At 49.1% G+C, this 24,542-nt stretch overlaps 2 protein-coding genes across 3 annotated transcripts; one reads left to right on the top strand and one right to left on the bottom strand.

Moving 5' to 3' along the window:
* Positions 1-832: 832 nt before the first annotated feature.
* Positions 833-15,250, bottom strand: Rilpl2 (Rab interacting lysosomal protein like 2). Its single transcript, XM_006970691.4, has 4 exons — positions 14,649-15,250; positions 9,207-9,358; positions 7,809-7,913; positions 833-1,320 (listed from the first exon to the last, which is right to left on the bottom strand). The coding sequence occupies exons 1-4, from the start codon at positions 14,952-14,954 to the stop codon at positions 1,290-1,292; spliced, it is 594 nt and encodes a 197-aa protein (XP_006970753.2). The 5' UTR covers positions 14,955-15,250; the 3' UTR covers positions 833-1,289.
* Positions 15,251-20,221: 4,971 nt separating this feature from the next.
* Positions 20,222-24,409, top strand: Snrnp35 (small nuclear ribonucleoprotein U11/U12 subunit 35). 2 transcript variants are annotated; one of them, XM_006970689.4, is made up of 2 exons: positions 20,222-20,362; positions 23,066-24,409. In XM_006970689.4, exon 2 carries the CDS (start codon positions 23,069-23,071, stop codon positions 23,807-23,809), a length of 741 nt encoding a protein of 246 aa, XP_006970751.1. In that variant the 5' UTR covers positions 20,222-20,362; positions 23,066-23,068; the 3' UTR covers positions 23,810-24,409. The 2 variants fall into 2 exon arrangements, with proteins under 2 accessions (XP_006970751.1, XP_006970752.1); XM_006970690.4 differs by lacking the exon at positions 20,222-20,362 and adding an exon at positions 20,549-20,770.
* Positions 24,410-24,542: the final 133 nt, after the last annotated feature.

Consider the following 24,542-nt stretch of genomic DNA (forward strand, 5'->3'; position numbering starts at 1 on the left):
GCATTGATACTCAAAGATCTCTTGGACTAGTGCTTAGCACATGATAATCAGTGCAGATACCCTTCAAAGTAAAAATAGTTCCAGACTTTCCAAGTGTTGGAAGCTGATAGCTAGTGAATGCTATGATATTTTAAGCTGGATGTAGATGGCTCTCTGTAAAAGCACTCGGGGTTTCAATGAGTTCAAGTCCAGCCTGCTCTACATAGTTCCAGGTCAGCTAGGGCTCTACAGCAGTAGCTGCAGCAGGTCTGATGACTCAGGTTCAGTCTCTGAGACCCACACCGAAAGCTGGGTAGATCAGCACACGCCTTTGATCCCAGTGCTCCGGAGGCAGAGGCAGATGGATCTTGTGAGCTCCAAGCCAGCCAGGGCTACATAAGGCAGTACTCTGATAGGGAGATGGAGGCAGAGACTGAAGAATTCCCCAGAAGCTTCAAGCCAGCAATCCTGGAGTACACGGCAAAATAGAAAGGGGGAAAGACCCCATCTCAAAAAGGTAGACGTCCAGAACCACGGACGACTGCTCTGCCTGAGCACCCGGGTTCAATCCCCAGCACCCACACGACAGCTCACAGCTGCCTGTAACTCCAGTTCCAAGGGATCTGACACCTAATGTTTTGCTTGCTTTAGTAATAAAACCAGAAGTACTTTTGCACACTTCTGAGCACAGAAACCTTGAGTCCCCTTTGAGTCAGAGTTTTGGTATTTCCTTCAGTCTGTAGAGACTTCGCCTCCCTGGCTGACCCCTCACTTGGGTTCCATGAAATACACATGAGCTGTATGCCCTTAGGCATATGCCTCATCTTAAATAGACCACTCTGAGACAGTAGTAGAAAGTATAAAGGTCATTTTATTTTAATACAAAAGTTCTATAAAGTTGTATGAGAAAAAACAGCATTCACCAAATATCAGTGAAGTCAAGTCCATATTTTCCCACTTTATCATCTCTCTCTCTCTGCCACATGTCAATGACCAGATTATCACTGAGGCTGGACCAGGCTGTATAGGCCAGAGGCCTCTCCATGTGTGGAGGCAGGATGTGGCCATGTTGTCTGTCCCTTTGCTCTCCGGAGTTCTTGGAGTTGCCTCACCTGTCATGGCCAAAGCGTGGTGGCTGTCCAGGTCTGTCCCTAGGGAGCAGATGAGTCGTGAGAACATCTTTTGACTACTCTGGGGGGGGAACCAGGGAGCAAGCCCAGAGCAGAAACATGGCACAGAATGATAGTTCCAGAGGACATCCTGGCAATTGTCTTCTGAGTCAGAGGGTCACCGTAGCCATGGCCTTCACTCTAGGTATGCTTCCCTGACCGGAAAGAGAACCTGGGTAGAGGGAAAAAGGAAGAGAGAGCAAGGTGAAAACCACGCTCACAGGCCGTGGGCTCAATCCATTCGGAGGCCTGTGCGATGTTACAGTGGGCAGAGGCGCTTGCCCCAAGCCTACCGTAACAACCTGAGCTTGATCCCTGGGACCCACGTGGTGGAAGAAAAGAATTGACTGTCTGACCTGCCACACATCTGCTGTGGCAGGAGCACCAGGAAACAACCAAATCCATACATGTAATTAAAAGTAAATCTGTGCCGGGTCGTGGTGGTGGCGGCCCACGCCTCGAGTCCCAGCACTTGGGAGGCAGATCTCTGTGAAGTTGAGGCCAGCCTGGTCTACAAATTGAATTCCAGGACAGCCGGAGCTATAACACAGGGAAACTCGGTTTCGAAAAACCAAAATAAAGTTAAAAAACAGAAACAAAACCAAAACCTTTTGTTTGGGCCTTCTAATGAGACAGCATTGTTCTAGATGTTTCCATCTTGGGCTTAGTTCACAGTTACATCAGTTCCACAGTCAACCTGATTAATACTCCCGTTTTACAGATGAGCCATGTGAGGTCCCGGGAGATTGAAGAACAGGTCAAAGTGGGTAAAGTGAGCAGCTGGCTTCCTGACTCCAGCTAGAGAGTGGCCTCTGCTTTCCATTTTTTAGGGGTTTTATGGTAAAGATAAATTACTTTAGGGTAAATGGCTTTTCACTATCACCTATAATTTTAAGACAATTCTTTGCAAAGAAGATCACTTAAGAGCTGTTAAGACTGATAGCCACCCATGCAGGGTGGTGGTGGTGGGGGCGCACACCTTTAATCCCAGCCCTCGGGAGGCAGAGGCAGGCGGATCTCTGTGAGTTCGAGGCCAGCCTGGGCTACAGAGTGAGTTGAGGACAGTCAGGGCTCCACAGACAAACCCTGTCTCAAAAAGACAAACGACTGATGACCACCCAAGCCACACAGGTGAGTGCACACCCCTCTCTGCTGGCCCTGTCCACTCACACGGGGCACAGAACCCTTCCCTGGCTCCTGATTATTCTCAAGACAAAGATAAAAATCCTTAGCCTGACAGACTTTCAAAACGTCACCTGTCCCCGTCCCCACCCCCCTTCCTTCCTCGAATTTAGTGAGCTTATCTGCTGTGAATCTGCAGCCTCCTGGCCACAGACATTTTCCTTTTGCCTTATTTGGCCTACATGACAGTGAATAGGCTTGAAGAATTCCCAAAGGAGAAGCTGAAAGAAACCAGTGGGTTCTGCCTTCTTGAGGCTCCATTTAGACCAAGATACACAGAGAAGGGAGAAATACCCGCAGCTTCCCCAGAAGGCAGACAGCAGAGCGCACTGTGAATATGGTCATGTTACTTAAGAGCCCCATTTTGCTCCCCGTGCATGAAGAACGGGACCTCGAGCTGGCTGTAGTGGTCATGACACACGGCTGTAATCTCAGCACTTGCCGATTGTGCAAGAAGGAGGATCAGTAGTTCAAGGCCAGCCTGGGCAACTTTTAGTGAGATTCTGTCTCAAAAAAAATCTTTCAGGCCCGGTGGTGGTGGTGCACGCCTTTAATCCCAGCACTCGGGAGGCAGAGGCAGGTGGATCTCTGTGAGTTCAAGGCCAGCCTGGGCTACCAAGTGAGCTCCAGGAAAGGCACAAAGCTACGCAGAGAAACCCTGTCTCGAAGAAAAAAAAAAAAATCTTTTAAAATGCAAAAATAAAAAGAGGCCTGGGAATACAGTTCAGTGGTAGAGGATATGATTAAACTCTAGGATAAAGGTGAGTGGGAGAGAAGGGAATCTCAGCTCAAAACCAGCCCTGGTCTATATAGCAAGTTCCAGGGCAGCCAGGGCTACATAGAAATACCCTGCCTCCAAAATAAATAAATAAACAAACTAAGGAATGCTAGGTACACAAACAAAAATCTTCCCCAGGGAAGAACCCCCAAATCGGCTTTTCAATGCCACTGGTCAACCATGAGATGATACACATACAAGTAACATGTAATGGTGGAGGCAGGTTCTACTTATGTATTTTGTTTTGTTTTTTGAGACAGGGTTTCTCTGTGTAGTTTTGGTGCCTGTCCTGGATCTCGCTCTGTAGACCAGGCTGGCCTTGAACTCACAGAGATCCACCTGCCCCTGCCTCCAGAGTGCTGGGATTAAAGGCGTGCGCCACCACTGCCCGGTAGGAGTGTATGTTTCTGTGTGTATGCACTGGCTGCTCCAGAGGACCCGGGTTCAATTCCCAGCACCTACATGGCATCTCAGAAATGCCTGTAACTCCAGTTTAATGGGATCCAATACCCTCATACAGACATACATACAGGCAAAACACCAGTGCACATAAAATAAGCATAAATAAATCATTTTAAAAATGTAAAAATGGGGGCTGGAGGGATGGCTCAGCGGTTAAGAGCGCTGGCTGTTCTTCCAGAGGTCCTGAGTTCAATTCCCAGCACCCACATGGTGGCTCACAACCATCTGTAATGAGATCTGGCGCCCTCTTCTGGCCTGCAGGGATACATGCAGACAGAACACTGTGTACATGATAAATAAAAAAAAAAAATCTTTAAAAAAAAAAAAAAAAAAAATGTAAAAATGAGCCAGGTGGTGGTGGTGGTGGTGGTGCACGCCTTTAATCCCAGCACTCGGGAGGCAGAGGCAGGTGGATCTCTGTGAGTTCGAGGCCAGCCTGGGCTACCAAGTGAGTTCCAGGAAAGGTGCAAAGCTACACAGAGAAACCCTGTCTCGAAAATAGAAAGAAAGAAAGAAAGAAAGAAAGAAAGAAAGAAAGAAAGAAAGAAAGAAAGAAAGAAAGAAAGAAAGAAAGAAAGAAAGAAAGAAAGAAAGAAAGAAAGAAAGAAAGAAAGGGAAAGCCAGGGTCTAGACAGATGGCCTAACTGTGCAAAGCTACACAGAGAAACCCTGTCTCGAAAAGAAAGAAAGAAAGAAAGAAAGAAAGAAAGAAAGAAAGAAAGAAAGAAAGAAAGAAAGAAAGAAAGAAAGGAAAGCCAGGGTCTAGACAGATGGCCTAACTGTGCAAAGCTACACAGAGAAACCCTGTCTCGAAAAGAAAGAAAGAAAGAAAGAAAGAAAGAAAGAAAGAAAGAAAGAAAGAAAGAAAGAAAGAAAGAAAGAAAGAAAGAAAGAAAGGAAAGCCAGGGTCTAGACAGATGGCCTAACTCTAAGAGAGCAAACTCACATACGGACATATGCACATAGACATAATCCTTCAAAAATTAAAAAGGGGCTGGAGAAATGGCTCAGTGGTTAAGAGCGAGCACTTGCTGTTCTTACAGAGGACTCTAGTTCCAGGGAATCGGATGTACTCTGCTGGCCTCTGAGGCCACTGCACACACCCTGCACATTAGGCAGGCAGGCAGCCAAAACACCGACACACATAAAATAAAGATAAGTAAACCTTTAAAAAAGAAAAGGGGCAGCCAGGCAGTGGTGATGTACACCTTTATTCCCAGCACGCAGGAGGCAGAGGCAGGCGTGTCTCTGTAAGTTTGAGACCAGCCTGGTCTACAAATCGAGTTTCTGGACAGCCAAGGCTGTTACACAGAGGAGAAACCCTGTCTCAAACCAAAAAAGGAGGTGTGGGTGTGGGGCGCTTATTTTAGGTATGTATATAAAAATCAGTATCAGAAAAGGGGGAGGGGGGTACTGGAGAGATGGATCAGCAGTTAAGAGCACTGACTGTTCTTCCAGAGGTCCTGAGTTCAATTCCCAGCAACCACATGGTGGCTCACAACCATCTGTAATGAGATCTGGCGCCCTCTTCTGGCCTGCAAGCATAAATGCAGGCTTAACACTGTATACATAATAAATAAAATAAAATAAAAAGTGTGTGATCACTTACTTCCCTATGATGGAAGGAGAGGTAGGTTCTCTTATCCTCATTTTACACGTTAGGAAACCTAGGCTTCAGGGAATCTATACATGGGGTCATAATCTCAGGAGGCAGAGCCTGGGATACTAGCCACTGCCATTAGACAAGAGGAAGAAATAGGTATCAACGTTTGAAAGGTGAAGGATTCTGCTGCTTGAATCAGAATTTCTATTACTATATAGTAAGTACACACGGGGCTTGGGACTGTGTGCAACTCAGGGAATCTTCTGGTTAAACATACTGCCTGTGGGGTGACTAAGTTTTATGTCAACTTCACCCAAGCTAGGTTCATCTGAGAGGAAGGAACTTCTATTGAGAAATTGGCTCCATAAGGCCAGCCTGTAGGGCGTTTTTCTTAATTTGTGACTGATGGGGGAGGGTCGAGCCACTGTAGGTGGTACCATCCCGGGGCTGGTGGTCCCAGCGAGCAGCACCCTACATGGCCTCTGCCTCAGCTCCTGCCTCCAGGTTCCATCCCGCAGGGAAGCTCCTAAAGCAGAAAGGCAAACAACTCGAAGAGATTCAGGAAGTCCCTGAAACTGACCAGAGTCACTAGGTCCCTCCCTACCAGAGTAAACAATAAAAACTGAGAGTCCCTCTGAGATTAATGAACAGAGCTGCAAAGGGGACTTGGAGAGCAGACCAGCTGAGCTGTGTGGAAGCCGGTTTAGACCAGCGGAGGCACCTGGAAAGGACACTGTCCAACGTGTTGTGCTCCCTGCAGGGGCTCCAGGGTCCCAGCTTGGTGAGCTGTCACTCATCCTGGAGTGGGCTTTGACGATGCAGCTGTTCCTAAGTCATTTCTGCTCCTGTAAGTGACCCCATTAAAACTCATGGTTCACCAAGCTGGACTTTGGTGGGTGTCTGTACTTTGATCCGTCATGGGAGCCCGATCTGGAGTGAGTAGCCATGTGTCTCCTCTCCCCAGGAAAAGTCGCCTCACACAACACTTCCCTAATGGCTGTGGATGGACGGTTATATGGGAACAGGAGTAAAATAAACCCTTTCTTCCCCAAATTGCTTTTGTTCACAATCTTTCATCCCAGCCACAGAAACCCTAAGGCACCTTGTTATATCAGAAGGGCAGTAAGTCTCTTAACTGCCAGCCACCTCTCCAGCCCCGGCCTTCCTCTTTTTAGGAAAAATCCCTTATAGATAGACTCTCTTTGGCATACCAAGACTCTCCGGCCTCGAAGCCACTACTAACAGGAGGTTCACTAGAACATAGACCCTGCCATACGGCCGCCCCTGGACCTATGACCAAGATGGCTACACAGTGACCAGGCAGAGGGTGTCGACAGCTTGAAAAAGACAACCAGATGATTCATATCCCAGACTGGACGTGGTGGGAGGCGAGATATTTCATCACACTGCTTACAACAGCGTGCAGTTGGAAACTTGGAAACTCACTTTCTTTTTTCTTTTTTCTTTTCTTTTTCTGTTTCTTTCTTTCTTTCTTTTTTAGACAGGGTTTCTCTGTATAACTGAACTGTCCTGGAACTCACTCTGTAGACCAGGCTGGCTTCAAACTCACAGAGACCTGCCTGCCTCTGTCTCCTGAGTACTGAGACTAAAGGTATACACCACCATACCCTGCTGAAAACTATTTCTGGAATATTCCATTAAATATTTTTGGATCCTGCCGGGCGTTGGTGGCACACGCCTTTAATCCCAGCACTCTGGGAGGCGGAGGCAGGAGGATCTCTGTGAGTTCAAGGCCAGCCTGAGCAATTCCAGGACAGGCTCCCAAGCTACATAGAGACACCGTGTATCAAAAAAACAGAAAAATAAAAATTTTTTTGGATCCTGGTTGTCCATGGCTAGGTGAAACCTTAGAGAGTGACCCTATGCCGGGCAGTGGTGGCGCATACCTTTAATCCCAGCACTCTGGAGGCAGAGCCAGGTGGATCTCTGTGAGTTCGAGGCCAGCCTGGTATACAGAGTGAGATCCAGGAAAGGTGCAAAGCTACACAGAGAAACCCTGTCTGGAAAAACCAAAAAAAAAAAAAAGGAAGGAAGGAAGGAAGGAAGGAAGGAAGGAAGGAAGGAAGGAAGAAAGAAAGAAAGAAAGAAAGAAAGAAAGAAAGAAAGAAAGAAAGAAAGAAAGAAAGAAAGAAAGAAGCCGGGCGTTGGTGGCGCACGCCTTTAATCCCAGCACTCGGGAGGCAGAGCCAGGTGGATCTCTGTGAGTTCGAGGCCAGCCTGGGCTACCAAGTGAGCTCCAGGAAAGGCGCAAAGCTACACAGAGAAACCCTGTCTCGAAAAACCAAAAAAAAAAAAAAAAAAAAAGAAAGAAAGAAAGAAAAGAAAAGAAAAGAAAGTGACCCTATGAATAACTGTTATGATATTAATAACATTATGGTTCAAAGTACTTGGGTCAGGGAGAGGCAGACTGCTCCACACCTTGCCAGGATGTGTCCCATGCTCAGACTTCTTCCTAGCATTGGTTACAGTTATAACTAAGTGGCATGAAACTTTCCTACTGGCAGCCACACCCGGGAGAAGAGAACCTCCCACCCCAGGGCTGGCCAGCCTCCTCTCAACCCACAGCATCTCATGGTCATGATCTAGTGGTAACGGGGGTATCCAGGTGACTCACAGCTTCTTCATGATGGTCCTCTCTTCCTTCTCACTGTTGCCCATGGTAACCACAGCATCCTTCTCTCTTCTTCCTCCTGGAGCTTCTCTGGGTGGAAGCAGGCCACTGGGGAAATGGGAGAGCAGAGGTGGGGTGAATAAATAGTTGTACTGCGGATCTCTTTCTCTGGGGTTTAGTTCAGCGGTACAACAGCAGGCCTCGGATTCCATCCCTGACGCCAAAATAAATAAAATAAGGTATTTGTTGCTGTTGTGCTTTGAGACCAGGTCTCACATGCAGATTAGGATGGCCTTTAACATATAGAGATCTGCCTGTCTCCACCCCTTGAGTGTTGGTATTACTGGGGCGTTCTACCAAGCCTGACCACTGTTGTTTTGAATCAGGGTCTCACTCTATAGCCCAGGCTGCCTGGAACTCATGATCCTGCAGACTTTCTGGGATTACAGATATGCCTGACCACACACGGATGGACTTCTTTTATTTTTCTTCCTAGAAAGAGGGTTGCCGGGTGGTGGTGGCGCACACCTTTAATCCCAGCAGAGGCAGGCGGATCTTTGTGAGTTCGAGGCCAACCTGGTCTACAGAGCGAGATCCAGGAAAGGCGCAAAGCTAGACAGAGAAACCCTGTCTCAAAACACCAAAAAAGAAAAAAAAAAAAAAAAAAAAAGAGGGAAAGAAAGAAAGAAAGAAAGAAAGAAAGAGGATCATGGGGCTGGAGAGATGGCTCATCGGTTTAGAGCACTGGCTGCTCTTCTAGAAGACCGTGGTTCAATTCCCAGCATCCACATGGCGGCTTATAACTGTCTATAACTCCAGTTCCAGGGGATCCAACACCCTCATACCAATGCATATAAAATAATTTAAATTTTAAAATTTAAAATTAAAAAAAAAAAAGAAAGAGGGTCTCATGTAGCACAGGCTGGCCTCTGAATTTATACTCCTCATTCCTCCACATCTGGAGTGCAGGGAGTACAGGTATGTGCCACCACACACAACCTGGACTTCCTTCTTTTTTATTTTGTTTTATTTTTGGGGGGTTTGTTTTTGGAGACAGGATTTCTCTGTATAGCCCTGAGTTGCCCTAGAACTCTCTGTGTAGACCAGGCTAGCCTCAAACTCACAGAGATCGTCTGCCTCTGCCTCCCAGAGTGCTGGGATCAAAGGCGTGGGCCACTGTCACCACCACCACCACCTGGCAGCCTGCCTGGACTTCTCTTGGTCATGGCTCCCTATTAAACTGTCAAGGACCCTTCTGCTACCAAGAGCCCGGCACCATCCGGTGCTGTGCAGCTGTGCCCCTGGCACACGTAGTGGGGTGTTCAGAAAACCGGATGAGCGACCACAGGAGCAATGCGTGTAACGCGCCGATCACCCTCGGCCGCTGCCGGGAGCCCCCACCTCCTGTAGCACTGAAGTTCCTCCTGCACGAGCAGCAGCTGCGACTTGAGCTTGTTGCGCTCTTGCAGCACGTCCCTCAGCTCCTGCAGGGTGAAGCGGGGCCGGTTGGGGTCCGTCAGATCCACTACCATCTTGTCGGGTCCCAGGTTCACCTGAAAGGCAACAGGCCAACAACAACAACAGGGTCAGTTACCACCCCTCAAGGGAAAGGTCGGCTCGGTGGCTCCCAGGTGCCCTGGGAGCTGAGCCCAGGCTTGCCCGCAGGGCTGGTCCAGTACCCTTCCCGGAGAGGAGACCCAGGGTTCCTCGGAGCAGCGGGTGCCAGGACTATGACCAAGGAACACGTTACACGAACAAGGAACGGAGGTGAAGAACATGACAGGTGGAAGCTCCCACTACTGCTCAGACTGAGAAGGGCTTGTATATCAAAATGATAGATAACGAGCATGGCTGAGACGCAGCCCTGGAAACCGGACCGGGACTGGTGAGATGGCTCCCCGGTGAAGGGTAATCTCTGCTCCTGCAGAGGGACCCAGATTCGGTACCCAGCACCTCCATGGCTGCTCACAACCATTTATAACCCCAGTTCCAGACGACCCAACACCCGCTTCTGTCCTCCGAAGGTGTGAGGCATACACATGCAGTGCCCATACAGACACACAAGCAAAACCCCCATACTCATGGAATAAATATAAATGCACTACCAAAGGAGATCCTGAAAGATCAACACCCACCTCACAGGTGTGAAGCTGGGGTTCTATCCCCAGCCCCCAAAACACCCATGAAAATATATTGAACCAAGCCGGACAGTGGTGGCGAACGTCTTTAATCGAAGAGGCTGAGGCAGGCGGATCTCTGTGAGTTCGAGGCCAGCCTGGGCTACAGAGCAAGAACCAGGACAGGCTCCGAAGCTACACAGAGAAACCCTGTCTCGAAAAAACAAAAACAAAAACAAAAACAAAAACAAAAACAAAAACAAAAAAAAAAGAAAGGAAGAAAGAAAGAAAGAAGAGAAAGAAAGAAAAAAGAAAATATATTGAACCAAAATAGACACAAGACACGTGTATTACGTAATACGAAGATCCACATGACTCCCACGGGACACGGCCACACTGGGGCTGTGTTTCTAGTCTCATTGTCTAATTCCATCGCCTCTGGTGAAGATAAAGCTTGCAAGCACAGTGCACAGATGTCCTCGGTCGTGCGTCAGTGGACACTCAGTTCAGCACTCTCCCCGCTGATAACAGGACGGTGGAATTTTTCCAAGTTCATTAAACAACAAAGACATTCCTCATAGTCTTTTTTTTTTTTTTTTTTTTTTTTTTTGGTTTTTCGATTTTTCGAGACAGGGTTTCTTTGTGTAGCTTTGCGCCTTTCCTGGGACTCACTTGGTAGCCCAGGTTGGCCTCGAACTCAGAGAGATCCACCTGGCTCTGCCTCCCGAGTGCTGGGACTAAAGGCGTGCGTCACCACCGCCTGGCGTCTTTTTTTTTTTTTTTTTTTTTTAAATAGAATGCTGACTCAGGACTTCCTGAGTCACTCACCCCTTGGGTGGCTGAAGGGTACTAGGGCTATGTTTGACCTATCCTGAATCCAGGGAATAAAAGACAAACAGGAGCAGATGTGGTGGTGGCACACACCTTTGATCCCAGCACTTGGGAGGCAGAGCCAGGCAGATCTCTGTGAGTTCAAGGCCAGCCTGGTCTACAGAGTGAGATCCAGGACAGCCAGGGCTGACCTTACCTCAAAAAACAAAACAAAACAAAAAAGAAAACAAAACAAAAAAAAATGGCGGGGGTGTGGATTAGGAGAGCAGTGTGCTGCATACCACTAGCCTACCTAGAGAGAAAAGGAAAAAACAAACAAAACCCCCAGGTTTTCTTTGGAGGGAATGGGTTGTTTTGTTTTTGAGACAAGGTTTCTCTGTGTAGCCCTGGCTGTCCTGGAACTCACCTTGTAGATCAGGCTGGCCTCAAACAAATAAAGAAGTGTAGAAAAAAAAAAATATGTGAATGAACTTGGTGCTACCAAACAATACACTTGAACATGGTAAAGGAAGGCTGGGGAAACCACTCCATGGTGGAGCACATGTCCAGTGTGAGCCAGGCCCTGAAGTCCAGACCCTCCATGGTTTAAAAACCAAAAAAAATTAAAGTAAAAAGAATACAAATAAAAAGTAGGCAATCAGAGAGATGCCTCTTGCAGAGACTCAGGTTAGGTTCCCAGCACCCACACGATGGCTCACAACCATGGTTCCAGGGGATCTATTAGGCACACACAATAATACATCTAAAAAATCATTTTTAAGTAAACAAATCCAGCACTAGAGAGGCAGAGGCAGATTTCTGTGAGTTTCAGGTCAGTTTGAGATGAGTTTCAGGCCACAGTGAAACTTTGTTTTTTATTTATTTATTAATAAAAAAACAAAATTCAGTTTATTGTAACAAAAATCTGTCACTGAAATTTTAAAACATGCAAACAAAGAATGGGCACAATGCATCTATCTATAATCACAACAGGCAGAAGACTCTGGCAGAAGGATTAGGAGTTAGAGGCCAGCCTGGGCTACACAGAGTATGAGGCCTTCAAAGCCTACACAAGAAGGCTGTATCTCAAAATAAAAGCTAGATATGATGAGATGTACCTATATTACACCATTTAGCCACAGTGAAACTTTGTCTCAAAAAAATAAAGTAAGCTGGGGCTGGAGAGATGGCTCAGAGATTAAGAGCACTGGCTGCTCTTCCAGAGGTCCTGAGTTCAATTCCCAGCACCCACACAGCACCCACATGGTGGTTCGCAACCATCTGTAATAATAAGATCGGGTGCCCTCTTCTGGTGGGCAGGCATACATCCAGGCAGAACATTGTATACATAATAAATAAATAAATCTTTATAAAAATAAATAAAATAAAAATAAAGTGAGCCAGGCCAGTGGTGGCCCAGGCCTTTAATCCCAGCACTTGGGAGGCAGAGCCAAATGAATCTCTGTGAGTTCGGGGCCAGCCTGGTCTACAGAGCGAGATCCAGGACAGGCACCAAAACCACACAGAGAAACCCTATCTCGAAAAACCAAACAATAAAAAATAAAAAAGTGAAGATGTGGTAAATGAGTTTCATGTTACATGTATTTGACCAAAGTTGAAATAATTTAAAAATCATAAAAAAAATTGAAAAAGAACAGGATATTTTAATATACTGTGTAGTCAGTGAATTTTTTTTTTTTTTTAATTTCTTTCCTTCCTTTTATATTTTTGGAGGCAGGGACTTGCCATATAGCCAGCCAGGCTGGCCACAAACGCCCAATCATCATGCCTGAGCCTCCCCCAGCCAGTATGACAGGCACATATCACCACATCCGGCTCCCCACCCCCACACTTCCCCACACCCTGTGTGAAGACTGTATTTAAGGAAGAAAATATGCTACCTCATCTGGTGCCTGTGACACTTGTCCCCTCGGCCCCATAGGGGGGAAATCACGGGGCCCCATGCAAACTACAGTTCCCAGGCCCCAATGCAACTTCCTTCATTTCCCTGTGCCTGAAGTCCATTCCCACCAAACGGCCTGGCGATGGCCGAGCAACCCGGACAGGACAAGTGGTTAAACTTTTCTTGAGTCTCCAAGGCCAGGCTGTGACAGAGGCTCTTGGCCATCACCCAGGACGGCTGTGGAAACAGTCTTTCTGCAGGTACAATCATCACTGGGACTTAGAAGCTGGTGAGATATGCCAGTGGCAGTGGTGGTTCACACCTTTGACTCCAACACTCGGAAAGACTGAGGCAGGAAGATTACCATGGGTTCGAAGGCAGCCTGAGCTACAGTGTGAGACCCCGCCTTGAATAATACAAAACGAGAAAGCTGTAAGTGAAATAAAAGAAAAAAAAAATAGACCAGGGAAGTAATATATGTCCATGTATCGAGGAGGGGGAGGAGAGAGAGTGTGTGTGAAGTTACAGGAAGTCTTTTCTTAGAACTTTTGTGTAAGCTGGGTATAGCGGCTCATGCTTGTCATCTCTGCGCTCTGGATGCTTGGGGCGGAGGACCTCTGGGAGTTTGAGGCTACTCTGATCTACATGGAAAGTTCCAAGCCAACGAGGGCTACTTACTGAGACCCTGCTTACAATAAAAAAAAAAAAAAAGAAAGAAAGAAAGAGAGAGAGAGAGAGAGGCCTTACCTCGGAACCAAAAATGAATGAAGAAAGGAGTGGACTATGTAACTCAGCAGGACAATGCTTTCTCAGCACATTCAGGCCCCTCCACTGCCCAGTATTCCAACCCTAAACCACAGACACGACAACACCCCCCCACACACACAGCTTCAAGATCCCTGTTCAGACCCACTGAACCTAGCAATTCCAGGCTTTAGTGCTCTCTTTTAAAGATTTATTTATTTATTATGTATACAGGAGAGGACGCCAGATCTCATTACAGATGGTTGTGAGCCACCATGTGGGTGCTGGGAATTGAACTCAGGACCTCTGGAAAAGCAGTCAGTGCTCTTAACCGCTGAGCCATCTCTCCAGCCCAGTGCTGTCTCTTTGATTGTTTATTTATCATTTTTTTTTTACTTTTGTTGTTGTTTGAGACAGGGTTTCTCTGTATAGCCCTGGCTGTTCTGGAACTCACTCTGTAGCCCAGGCTGGCCTGGAACTCACAGAGATCCGCCTGCCTCTGCCTCCCGAGAGCTGGGATTAAGGGCCCGTGCCACCACTGGCTTGTCAGGTACTAAAGGTCTCTTTTCAAGATCACTCTTAGAAAGTCATTCTGAAGTGTGCTAACATTTGAACCCACTGCTGGAGGCCAAAGTCAAAGATGCAGTGGGCAAGACTAAAGAGGTGGCCCGAGGCGGGGTGGGGAGCCGGTGGCGAAGGCCTTATAATCCCAGCACCTGGGAGGCAGAGGCAGGCGGATCTCTGTGAGTTCAAGGCCAGCCTGGGCTACCAAGTGAGTTCCAGGAAAGACACAAAACTACACACAAAAAAACCCTGTCTCCAAAAAAAAAAAAAAAAAAAAAAAAAAAAAAAAAAAAAAAAAAAAAAACCTTTTTAAAAAAGAAAGTAAAATGGATTTAGAGAGATAATCCAGCAGTTAAGAGCACAGGCTGCTCTTGCAGAGGACCTAGGTTCTATTCCCAGCATCCATATGGCGGCTCACAACCATCCATAAATCCATGGTGGGAGATTCATCGCTCTCTTCTGGCCTTCTCTGGCACTGCACGCAAGTGGAGCCCGGAAGTACTTGAAGGCAAAACGCCCGGACACGTTAAAAAAAATAAATAAAGGTTAAAATAACATTTTTACATAAAGAAAGAAAGTAAATTCAAAACCGGAGCGGTAGGCGACTGACACGGGACCCCGCAGGCAGGGTCGGACACTTAGTAGGTACTCCGTGACTGTTCACTGCGGGCAAACTTGCAGCCTGAGGCTGGGGTTGCCGCTCACCTGGTCTCCGGACACACCGGCTCTGCGCAGCCCCTCCACCTCCTGCCTGAGGTTGTCCCTCTCCATCCTCAGCTCCTCCGCCACCAGGCTGCCCTCGTTCACCAGCGCCTCCAGCATCTCCATCACACGCACGATCTTGAACTGCAGCCGGGTGACCCGGGGGTCGCTGCCCAGGGCCATCAGCTCGCGGCCCACCACGTAGGAGATGTCGTACACGTCGTCGGTGGTCAGCTCTAGGGGGCTCTTGGCCAGGACGCCTTCGTCCTCCTCCCCGTCCTCCTCCTCCCGCACGGGGGGCTCCTCCATGGTGCCCCCGATCCCGGCGACCTCTGGGGCTGCTGTCACCTAGGCGTCCACTGGCTCTGGGGTCAAGAAAACTTAGCGCTGGGCCGAGCCCACGCCGTGCGCCGTGCGCCGTCCGGGTGGCCCCGGGAAGAAGGCACCGAGTCGCGGGAAGCACCGGACCACGGAAAAGCGCGCGCAGCCGCACAGCTGTGCGCCAGATGTGAGGGACACGGAGAAGGAACCGTGGGAGGCAAAGCAGCGAGAAAGGGGCACCAGAGGACCTGGGGCCTGGTAGCCCGCGGCGGGGAGGAGCCACGCAAAGCTCCGCCCTTGGTGACGGGCGCGTGAGAAGCCTGGTTTCCATAGAGACAGGGGCGGACTTTCCAGGGTGGTCATGGAAAGAGGGTTAAAAAAAAAAAAAAAAAGCTCACAACTTTTTCCCTTTGCAAACTGGAGCTTTCCAGCTATCGAATTTGCAAGCCAGGGGAGGGGAAATCCAGGTCTCTATTGCAGGTTTTTTTTTGTTTTTCCAATTGTGTAGCAAAAAACAGCAGGCAGCCTTTGGGCTGGGCATGGGCAGCAGTTGGTGGAGCATGGCATCGGGGCCTCTAGCACTCAGCTAGCCATCTTGTTGGTTACCCAGTTATATCTCAATTACCTGTGAGCGAGAAACTGCAAGGGGCGCCAACTCCCCTGCACCGTTAATGAACCTTGAAAAACCGGCTGCTAAAGGGGAAGAAGCCGGCGGGCGCGCACAGCCAGAGCCACACGGCTTCCTTTCTAGGAAATGTCCAGAATAGATGAGTTCCCAGGCAGGAAAGGGAGACGAGCTTCCTGTTGTTAAAAAGAAAAGGCGGCAGCGGTCAGCATCAGGAGCTGACACTCAGCTCACGCAGCTCCATTCAATGGCGTTTGTTCTAAGAAAGGGCCTCGTGGTGGGAGGGAGGGAGGGAGAGCATTATTAGATAGCAACAATCTGTGAAGTTCTAAACACAACCCTGCCTTAAAGGTACGCCCCTCTTTCCCTTTAAAGCTTTGAGGGGTGCTTCCTCAAGAGTGAACTTAAGTGGCGCTGGCTCACACCTTTAATCCCAGCACTCTGGAGGCAGAGGCAGATGATTTTCTGAGTTCAAGGCCAGCCTGGTCTACAGAGTGGGTTCCAGGACAGCCAGGGCTACACAGAGAAACCCTGTCTTGCAAAACCAAAAACCAACCAGCCAAACAAAAACAAGAGCAAAATACCAAAATGTGTTCCGGTGAGGATTGATACTTTTGATATAACAACCAAAGGTTTGGCTGATGTAGTGGTACACACCTTTAACCAACCCCAGCACTCAGGAGACAGAGGCAGGCACAGAGGCCAGCTTGGTTTAACATGGCGCCTTCCAGCCAGGGCTCCATAGTGAGTCCGTATCTCAGAACAGCAGTGGCCAGGGAGACTGGGGAGTTGGCTTAGCATCTTCTAGAAGACAGGGATTGAGTCCCCAGCACCCACACCATGTGTAACTCTAGTTCATGATGATCTCATACCTTTTCCTCACTCCTCCAGTCCAGGGCATGCACATAGCGCACATAACATACATCGCAGGCAAAATGCGAAAGCACATAAAATAAAATGATGAATTAAAAAAAAACACACACACACACACTCATACATCTTCAGGGTTTGAAATCAGGGTGAGGGCTGGAGAGATGGCTCAGAGGTTAAGAGCACTGTCTGCTCTTCAGGGGTCCTGAGTTCAATTCCCAGCAACCACATGGTGGCTCACAACCATCTGTAACGAGATCTGGTGCCCTCTTCTGACCTGCAGTCATACATGCTGTATACATGATAAATAAATAAATCTTTAAAAAAAAAAAAAAAAAGACAGGGCTGTTGTTTTTTGTCTGGCATAAGTCAGGTGAGTTAGGCAGCAAGCCTTTTCAGATTCTGTTTGTTGTCTGCCTCCTGTCCCTCCACAGGGGAACTAGGACTACAGAGGTGGACACCACTCCAGCATCAGGCTTTTACGTGGACTCAAGTGTTTTCACCCACTGAACCATCTCCCCAAGCCCCTGGACACTTTTTAGAAATTCAAAGTGTGGGAAGGAGAAGGTAGCCTGGTGTGGGAGCACTACAGAGCACCCGAGGTCCAGTCCTCAGCCCCAAAGCCTCAGATGCTCCTTCCCCCGGCACCAAGAGCAAGGGAAAAAGAGAAACACAAATTGTCCCCTCACTGATTCAGAAACACCAAGGCTGCCACAGGGGTGTTTTTTGTCACGAAGCCCTCTGGGTAACACAGGAGTTTGTTTCTACTCAATCATGTGTGTATTTCTTTTTATTTAGATAGTCTCATTCTGTAACCTCTGGCTGGCCTGGAATTCACTATTTAGCCAGTCCGTTCTCAAACTGCTGGCAATCCTCCTGCCTCATCCTCTTGAGAGTTGCAGGGCCAAAATTTGGAATCCATATTGATGGTGCATCCATCCAGAGAGCGGAGTGCAAGGGTTCAAACGCTGACTTTGCCACTTTGTGGGCTGTGTTGTGCTCACATTACTCCTGACTTAGGGGCTCAGTTTTCCCAGCTGTAAAATGGGAATAAGGATGTTTTAGAAGATTGCTGTGGATTGTTGAGGACACATGTGACAGAGATGAGGTATTCAACCAGTGTTATTTATTGTAAGTTTTTTTTTTTTTTTTGAGACAGGGTTTCTCTGTGCAGCCCTGGCTGTCCTTGAACTGACTTGATAGACCAGACTGGCCTCAAATTCAGAGATCCACCTGCCTGGCCTCTTGAGTGCTGGGATTAAAAATATGCACCACCACCGCCTCCTGGCTGACCAAGGTTATTTTCATCATAAGCTATTTTCATTGCCAAATACAAGAAAAAAGAAGTTGTTCAACTCTATGCAATTATTTAGGACCAAGGCAATAAAAACAGGACCAACAGTAGACACAAGATAATGAACAAAGTTTGCATTATAAGGTGTGGTGGCCCAGACTGGAGCCTCGGGCACTTGACGGCCTGAGACAGGAGGTTTCCAACTTCAAAGCCTTTCTGGGCTACAGCGTGAGTTCGAGTCTAGCCCAGGCAACCAAGTGAGATCCTCTCCCAAAATAAAAATTCCAAAAAACAAACAAACAAAACAAAACAAAACAAACAAACAAACAAACAAACAAAAAACAGGGCTTGGCATGTAGTTTAACAGCAGAGCACCTACCTAGCATGTGCAAGGTCCTGGGTTCAATCCAAGCGCCACAAAACAAGCACACATATGGCAGGTCTGTAAAACACAGCTGGGTATCATGGTGCACACCTTTAATCCCACCACTCAGGAGGCAGAGGCAGGTGGATCTGAGTTCGAGGCCAGCCTCATCTATACAGTGGGTTCCAAGAAATATGGGACTAGGGCTATACAGAAAGATCCTGTCTCAGAAACAAATAAATAAAATGGAACAAACAAACAAAACAAAGTAATTTCAAGGCAACCCTCCCTTTTGAGAAGTCCACACCAAGTCTTGGATGTACATTCCTTTCCCAACTCAACCTGCTCTCTTTCCTCTCCCCACATACTCGACTGTCCTTCAGAAACTTGATAGCTTTGCTTTTTTCTTCTTCTTCAAAACCACGATTCCCTTGAGAGTTAAGTCCGACAAGGAAACAGTGGAAACAGAACACACAAGTAAGTGGGTGAGGGGTCACACAGATTCAAAGCGGAACTGCAAATGTTGGGGGCTGACACCCACAAACAGGAATGTTCCACCAGCAGTGAGCAAATCGTCCTGGTCCCCTGACTCCCTGTGACACCAGCTCTTGGCTGAGCGGTTCCTTCAGGGTGGCTTTTCTGGGTTCTATTTTATTTTAAATATTTTATTTATTTATTCTGTATACAGTGCTTCCTGCCTGCATGTGTCCCTGCAGGCCAGAAGAGGGCACCAGATCTCATTACAGGTGGTTGTGAGCCACCATGTGGGTGCTGGGAATTGAACTCAGGACCTCTGGAAGAGCAGCCAGTGCTCTTAACCTCTGAGCCACCTCTCCTGGGTTCTAGACATCATGTTCATTCATTCAGGAAAACAGCCAGTATCCTGGAGCTGTCCTAGACTGAGGAGTCCATCTTTAAACTCTTAGGGGAAGGATCAGGTGCCGTGTGCAGGAGAGTGGTGTCTGGAGCACTTGTTTGAGCCTGTGTGCATCAGCAGTAGCCGAATTTTTGTCTCTTTTTCTGTTCTTTTCCAAGGCGGGGTCTCTCTCTGTAGCCCTGGCTGTCCTGGAACTCAGTCTGTAGACCAGGCTCTCTGTCTTTAATCCCAGCACTCGGGAGGCAGAGGCAGGAGGATCTCTGTGAGTTCGAGGCCAGCCTGGTCTACAGAGCGAGTTCCAGGACAAGCAGGGATACACAAAAACCCCGTCTCCATAAAACAATCAAACAAATGCTCAGGTCAACCACTCAGAATTGTCGGCCTGGATTCCCAGGACTCGTAAGCAGGAGGATTGCCCAGAAAAAAAAAAGGAGGGAAGGAGGTTGAAAGATCCTTTTTTCGTTTAATTATTCTTTTTTTTTTTGTTTGTTTGTTTCCTTTAACAGTCAGTGATGAATTGATTTCATGTGTCTGGGTTGGTTGCTTGCAGAACTCACGCCTGCAGTGCCTGGGGAACCAGAAGAGGGCGTGAGATCGTCTGGGACTGAAATTACAGACTGCGGTCAGCGACTATGCGGTGCTGGGAACCGAACCCAGGTCCTCTGTTAACAGCAGCCAGCGCTCTTGATGCCTGAACCATCTTTCCAGCCTCGTCTTTGAGTCGGGTTCCACTGTATGGACTGTAACTGGCCATCCTCCTGCCTCAAGCTCTCAAGTGCTGAGATTACAGGCGTGCCCACTTCGCCCAATATGAAAAGTGAAGTTCTAAGGTCTAGAGCTTGGTAAAACTGTGGGAAATGTACGAAAAAAATCTTCACATTAAGATCACCAACATTTTCTAGGAGAGAAGGCAGTGTGGCCAGATTCGCAAGACAAACTGGTCTCAGAAAACTAACTGCGCATTCGGTAGTATATCAACTGAACAATTTAAAAGTTTTTCTCGGTATGAAAAACAATAACAAAGTCTCCTTATCCTTAAAATATCCACTTCCGATGGCTGAATGTATATAATCAAATTTTTTTTTCAAGTAATTCAAAGTGCTCACGCCTTTAATCCCAGCACTTGGGAGGCAGAGGCAGGCGGATCTCTCTGAGTTCGAGGCCAGCCTGGGCTACAGAGCTACACAGTGAGTCCCTGTCTCCGAAAGCAAAACAAAACAAAACAAAAAGCAGCTCTCTGTGGCGAATCTGCTGCTGCCAATAACGAGTTCCGGCGGAGGTCGGCGTGAGAAGTCCTCGGTGGCTGGCAAACGGGCGTTGCCAGCGGCCTCCGTCTCGGCGCGGAAAGAACCCGGGACTTGCTGAGGTGAGTGGAAGCTCGGCGGGAACCGGGTCGAGGCAGAGGCGGAGGCAGAGGGGGCGGCCGCGCAGGCCCGGGGGTCGGGAAGGCGCCACGTCCGCGCGTGGCCGGCGCCATGTTGAAGCCTGGCAGAGGCGGAGGCGGGGAGGAGGGAGTGGGGCTGAGGCTTGGGTGGGAGGCCGGGCCCGGGTGAGGGACCGGGGAGCCACCCTCCGGGGCTCGTCACGGCCTGGCCGGCCCGGGGACCGGGGACCCCGCTTCCTACCGGCACTTCCGCCTCGGCTTCCTCGGCGCCACCGCGCATGCCCGGGGTGGGTTGCTCCTGACCCGTGGCTGTTCTCCTTTTTTGTTTGTTTTTTTTGTTTTTGCTCGCACTTGCTAGTTTCTCAAATTCCTGAGATCTCCCTACCTTCGGTGAGGACACTCTATTTATTTATTTGTTTGTTTGTTTGTTTATCTTTCCATTTTCGAGACAGGGTTTCTCTGTGTAGTTTTGGAGCCTGTCCTGGATCTCGCTCTGTAGACCAGGCTGGCCTTGAACTCACAGAGATCTGCCTGCCTCTGCCTCCTGAGTACTGGGATTAAAGGCGTGCACCACCACCTCCCAGCTTCTTCTTCTTCTTCTTCTTCTTCTTATTATTATTATTATTATTATTATTATTATTATTATTATTACTATTATTATAGAGATGGAGAGCTCATGTATCCCAACTCATTAGATGACCTGACCCCAGATCAGTCTCTCAAGTACTGGGATTACAGACTTGGCGCCACCACGCCCTGCCAGCCGGGTCTACTTTAGACCTAATCTCGAAAGAAAAAAAAAATCAAAACAAAATGAAACAAGACAACAAAACACCCGCCTTTAATTCCAGCATTTGAGAGGCAGAGAGGGGCAGGCCGGTTTCTCGGAGTTGGAGGCCAGCCTGGTGTATATCGAGAGTTCCAGGACACCAGGACTCCATAGTGAGACCCCGTCTGAGAAAACAACATAAAAAAAACCCCCGAAAGTTTATTTGTGCTATATTTCTCATAAATAAGAGACGCCACCCCAAAACTGAGTGAAGGGCTGGGGATGTGGCTCATTTGGTAGAGTGGTTGTCTAGCCCTGGGTTCCAGCTCTGGCTCCCACTAAACTTCATGTCTTGGCCCATGAAGATAGAGGCAAGGAGGATCAGAAGTTAAGGATCCCTGACTCTATAGGAATGTAAAAGCTAGCCTGGACTGTGTGGACAGGGTTTCTCCGTGCAGTTTTGGAGCCTTTCCTGGAACTCACTCTGTAGCCCAGGCTGGCCTCGAACTCATAGAGATCCGCCTGGCTCTGCCTCCCGAGTGCTGGGATTAAAGGCGTGCGCCACCACCGCCCCGGCTTGCTTTTTTTTTTTTTTTTTGGTTTCATAGTCGGTGTTTGAATAGCTACCCTACAGTGGAATGAGAGAGCTCCTTCTCCTCCCAAGAGCTGATGGCTCAATACAAAGGAATCTCCAGAGAATTCCAGAGCAGGGAGAGGTGGTCATAAGGACAGTCTGTTCTGGTTTTCACCTGGAGGAATTCCACGCATCAGGGAGAAAAAGAGCAAAGGGTTAGAGCCAGAGTGCAGGGAAGCCCCCCTTGTGGCCCTGCTGTCTGGCTGTGGGCCATCCTTTTACTGACAAGGACACCAGGGCCGCCGCTTTGTTGTCCGTGACGAGGTGGCATTATCCTCCTTTTTATAACTCAGTAGAAGGCTGTGTGTGTGTGTGTGTGTGTGTGTGTGTGTGTGTGTGTGTGTGTGTGTGATGTTCAGCTTTGAACTAGCCCAGGATGACCTTGGTGTTTTTGCCTCTACTCCGTAAGTGTTGAGATGACAGGTGTGTGCTACCTTGCCCAATTTTTTATTTTTGTTTTGTCTTAAACTTTATTTTTGTGTGTATGGGTATTTTGCCTGCGTGTATATCTGTGCACCACACGCATGTCTGGTATTCACAGACCTCAGAAGAGGGGTTCAGATCTCCTGGAACTGGAATTACAGACCGTTGTGAGCCACCCATATGGGTGCTGGGAACCAGACCTGGGTCCTCTGCAAGAACAGCCTCTTAACTGCTGAGCCATCTCACCAGCCTCTGGCTCTTTGGGGTTTTTGTTTTGTTTTGTTTTGTTTTGTTTTGTTTTGTTTTGTTTTGTTTTGAAACAGGTAGCCCAGACTGGCCTCAAACTTGTGGTAATCCTCCTGCCTCAGCCTCCTGAGTGCTGGGACTACATGTGCATATTATCATGGCCAGGTATTAATATCATTTTTAGGGACGTGGAAAGAGGCTGGTAGGAAGGAGCTGCCTTCAGTGTTTCCCAGCAGATTTCAGCATCGGGACCGAAGGGTTAGTGGGCAGTCAGCAGCTTTCTGGAGTGTGACTTAACTATCATGTGTCAGGAGGAGTGAGCTCCAGTGGGACTCACTTATTCTCCTGGTCAGCACGAATGGGTCACCCTGTCCCTGGTCCTGAGCCCTCTGCCCTCATCATGGGCCGTGAGTTGGTGGCATGTGCCTCTCATCCCAGCACTCAGGGGGAGAGGCAGGAAGATGCGGGGTTCAGGGCCAGCTTGGGGCTATAAAGGAGGCCTTCTATAGTGAGAGTCGCCCTTCACAAACCGGGGTGACCGACAGCTTTCCACAGCTGTGGTGGGGCTGGAGAAGCTTAGGTGCTTCATGCCTGCTTGCTGTGACTGTTCTAGACCATGAGTGACTGGATGCCCATCGCCAAGGAATATGACCCACTCAAAGCTGGCAGCATTGATGGCACAGATGAGGACCCTCATGACCGGGCTGTGTGGAGGGCCATGCTGGCCCGCTACGTACCCAACAAAGGCGTTACCGGGGACCCACTCCTTACCCTGTTTGTGGCCCGACTGAACCTGCAAACCAAAGAGGAGAAGTTACAGGAAGTCTTCTCCCGCTATGGTGACATCCGGCGCCTGCGGCTGGTGCGGGACCTGGTGACCGGCTTCTCCAAGGGCTACGCCTTCATCGAGTACAAGGAGGAGCGGGCCCTGCTGAAGGCCTACCGTGACGCTGACGGCCTGGTCATCGACCAGCACGAGATCTTCGTGGACTACGAGCTGGAGCGCACCCTCCGCGGCTGGATCCCTCGGCGGCTGGGCGGGGGGCTGGGCGGGAAAAAGGAATCTGGACAACTGAGGTTCGGGGGCCGGGACCGGCCTTTCCGGAAACCCATCAACCTGCCGGTTGTCAAGAACGAGCCGCACAGAGAAGGCAAAAGAGCAAGGAGGGAGCGCTCTCGATCTCGGGACAGACACTGGGACCCCAGGCCCCGGGAGCGGGACCATGACAGGGGCCGGGAGAAGCGCTGGCCGGAGAGGGAGCTGGCCAGGGTGTGGCCTGAGAATGATTGGGAACGTGAGAGGGAGTTCAGGGAGGACAGGGCCAAAGGCAGGGACAAGAGGGACAGGAGCAAGTAGAGCCAGGGGCAGGCTCTGCAGGCCCCGAGCCTACCCAGAGGCCCCCCGGGCCATCGGGCCGGGCCAGTTCCCTTTCCGGTACAGAACCCAGGCTCAGGCAGACCTAAGAGCCTGTGCATTTGCAGTGCTGAGGCTTGACCTGGAGAGCAGGGCATGCTGGGCAATGCTCCACGGGAGGGGACACAACTGTGTGAGAAGCCACCCGTCCCCTGTGGAAATACATGTTTTCACATGCTTGTCCTCCCAGCGCTGGGGCGGTGGAGGTGGGTGTCAAACCAGAGAAAGAAGGGATCACCGAGATTGTGTCTTCTTTCTCACACCCTTCGAGGTGGGGGTCAGTGTTGCAGAGGGGATATAGTGCCTTACAGCCCTCAGATAGCCTGGTGTGGTGGCACACACCCTCATCCTAGCACCGGGGAGGCTGAGGCAGGAGGACTGCGAGTCTGAAGCCAGCCTGGGTCACAACACAAGACCCCCGTCTCAATAACCTACAAGAACTGGATGTAACACTGACATTGGCTCCTGGGGTGCCTTGTCTTTCCCATCTTCATGTTCAGGCTTTGCTGAATTGAAATAAAAACAGGCTAGAAAAGCCCCGGATCAGGAGAACTGTCCGGCCCGTGATAACCAGACAGCGGCAGGCTGAGCGTCTGGGTCAGCAGGCAGCCGCTTGCAAGTGGGCAGCATCACCCCCTCCCTGCAGAAATGCTGACTGCCTGCTTTCCCCTGGCTG

This window comes from Peromyscus maniculatus, chromosome 23 (genome assembly GCF_049852395.1).
Source record: "Peromyscus maniculatus bairdii isolate BWxNUB_F1_BW_parent chromosome 23, HU_Pman_BW_mat_3.1, whole genome shotgun sequence".
In the NCBI taxonomy this organism is placed as follows: domain Eukaryota; kingdom Metazoa; phylum Chordata; class Mammalia; order Rodentia; family Cricetidae; genus Peromyscus; species Peromyscus maniculatus.

Bases quoted from the DNA above. Each gene is read 5' to 3' on its own strand.
- Snrnp35 (XM_006970689.4), top strand. From the start codon at position 23,069: ATGAGTGACTGGATGCCCATCGCCAAGGAATATGACCCACTCAAAGCT.
- Rilpl2 (XM_006970691.4), bottom strand. From the start codon at position 14,954: ATGGAGGAGCCCCCCGTGCGGGAGGAGGAGGACGGGGAGGAGGACGAA. The intron at 7,914-9,206 runs GTGGGGGCTCCC...CCATTTCCCCAG, and splicing joins GAACTTCAGTGCTACAGGAG to TGGCCTGCTTCCACCCAGAG. The intron at 1,321-7,808 runs GTGAGTCACCTG...CCCTCTACCCAG, and splicing joins AGGACCATCATGAAGAAGCT to GTTCTCTTTCCGGTCAGGGA.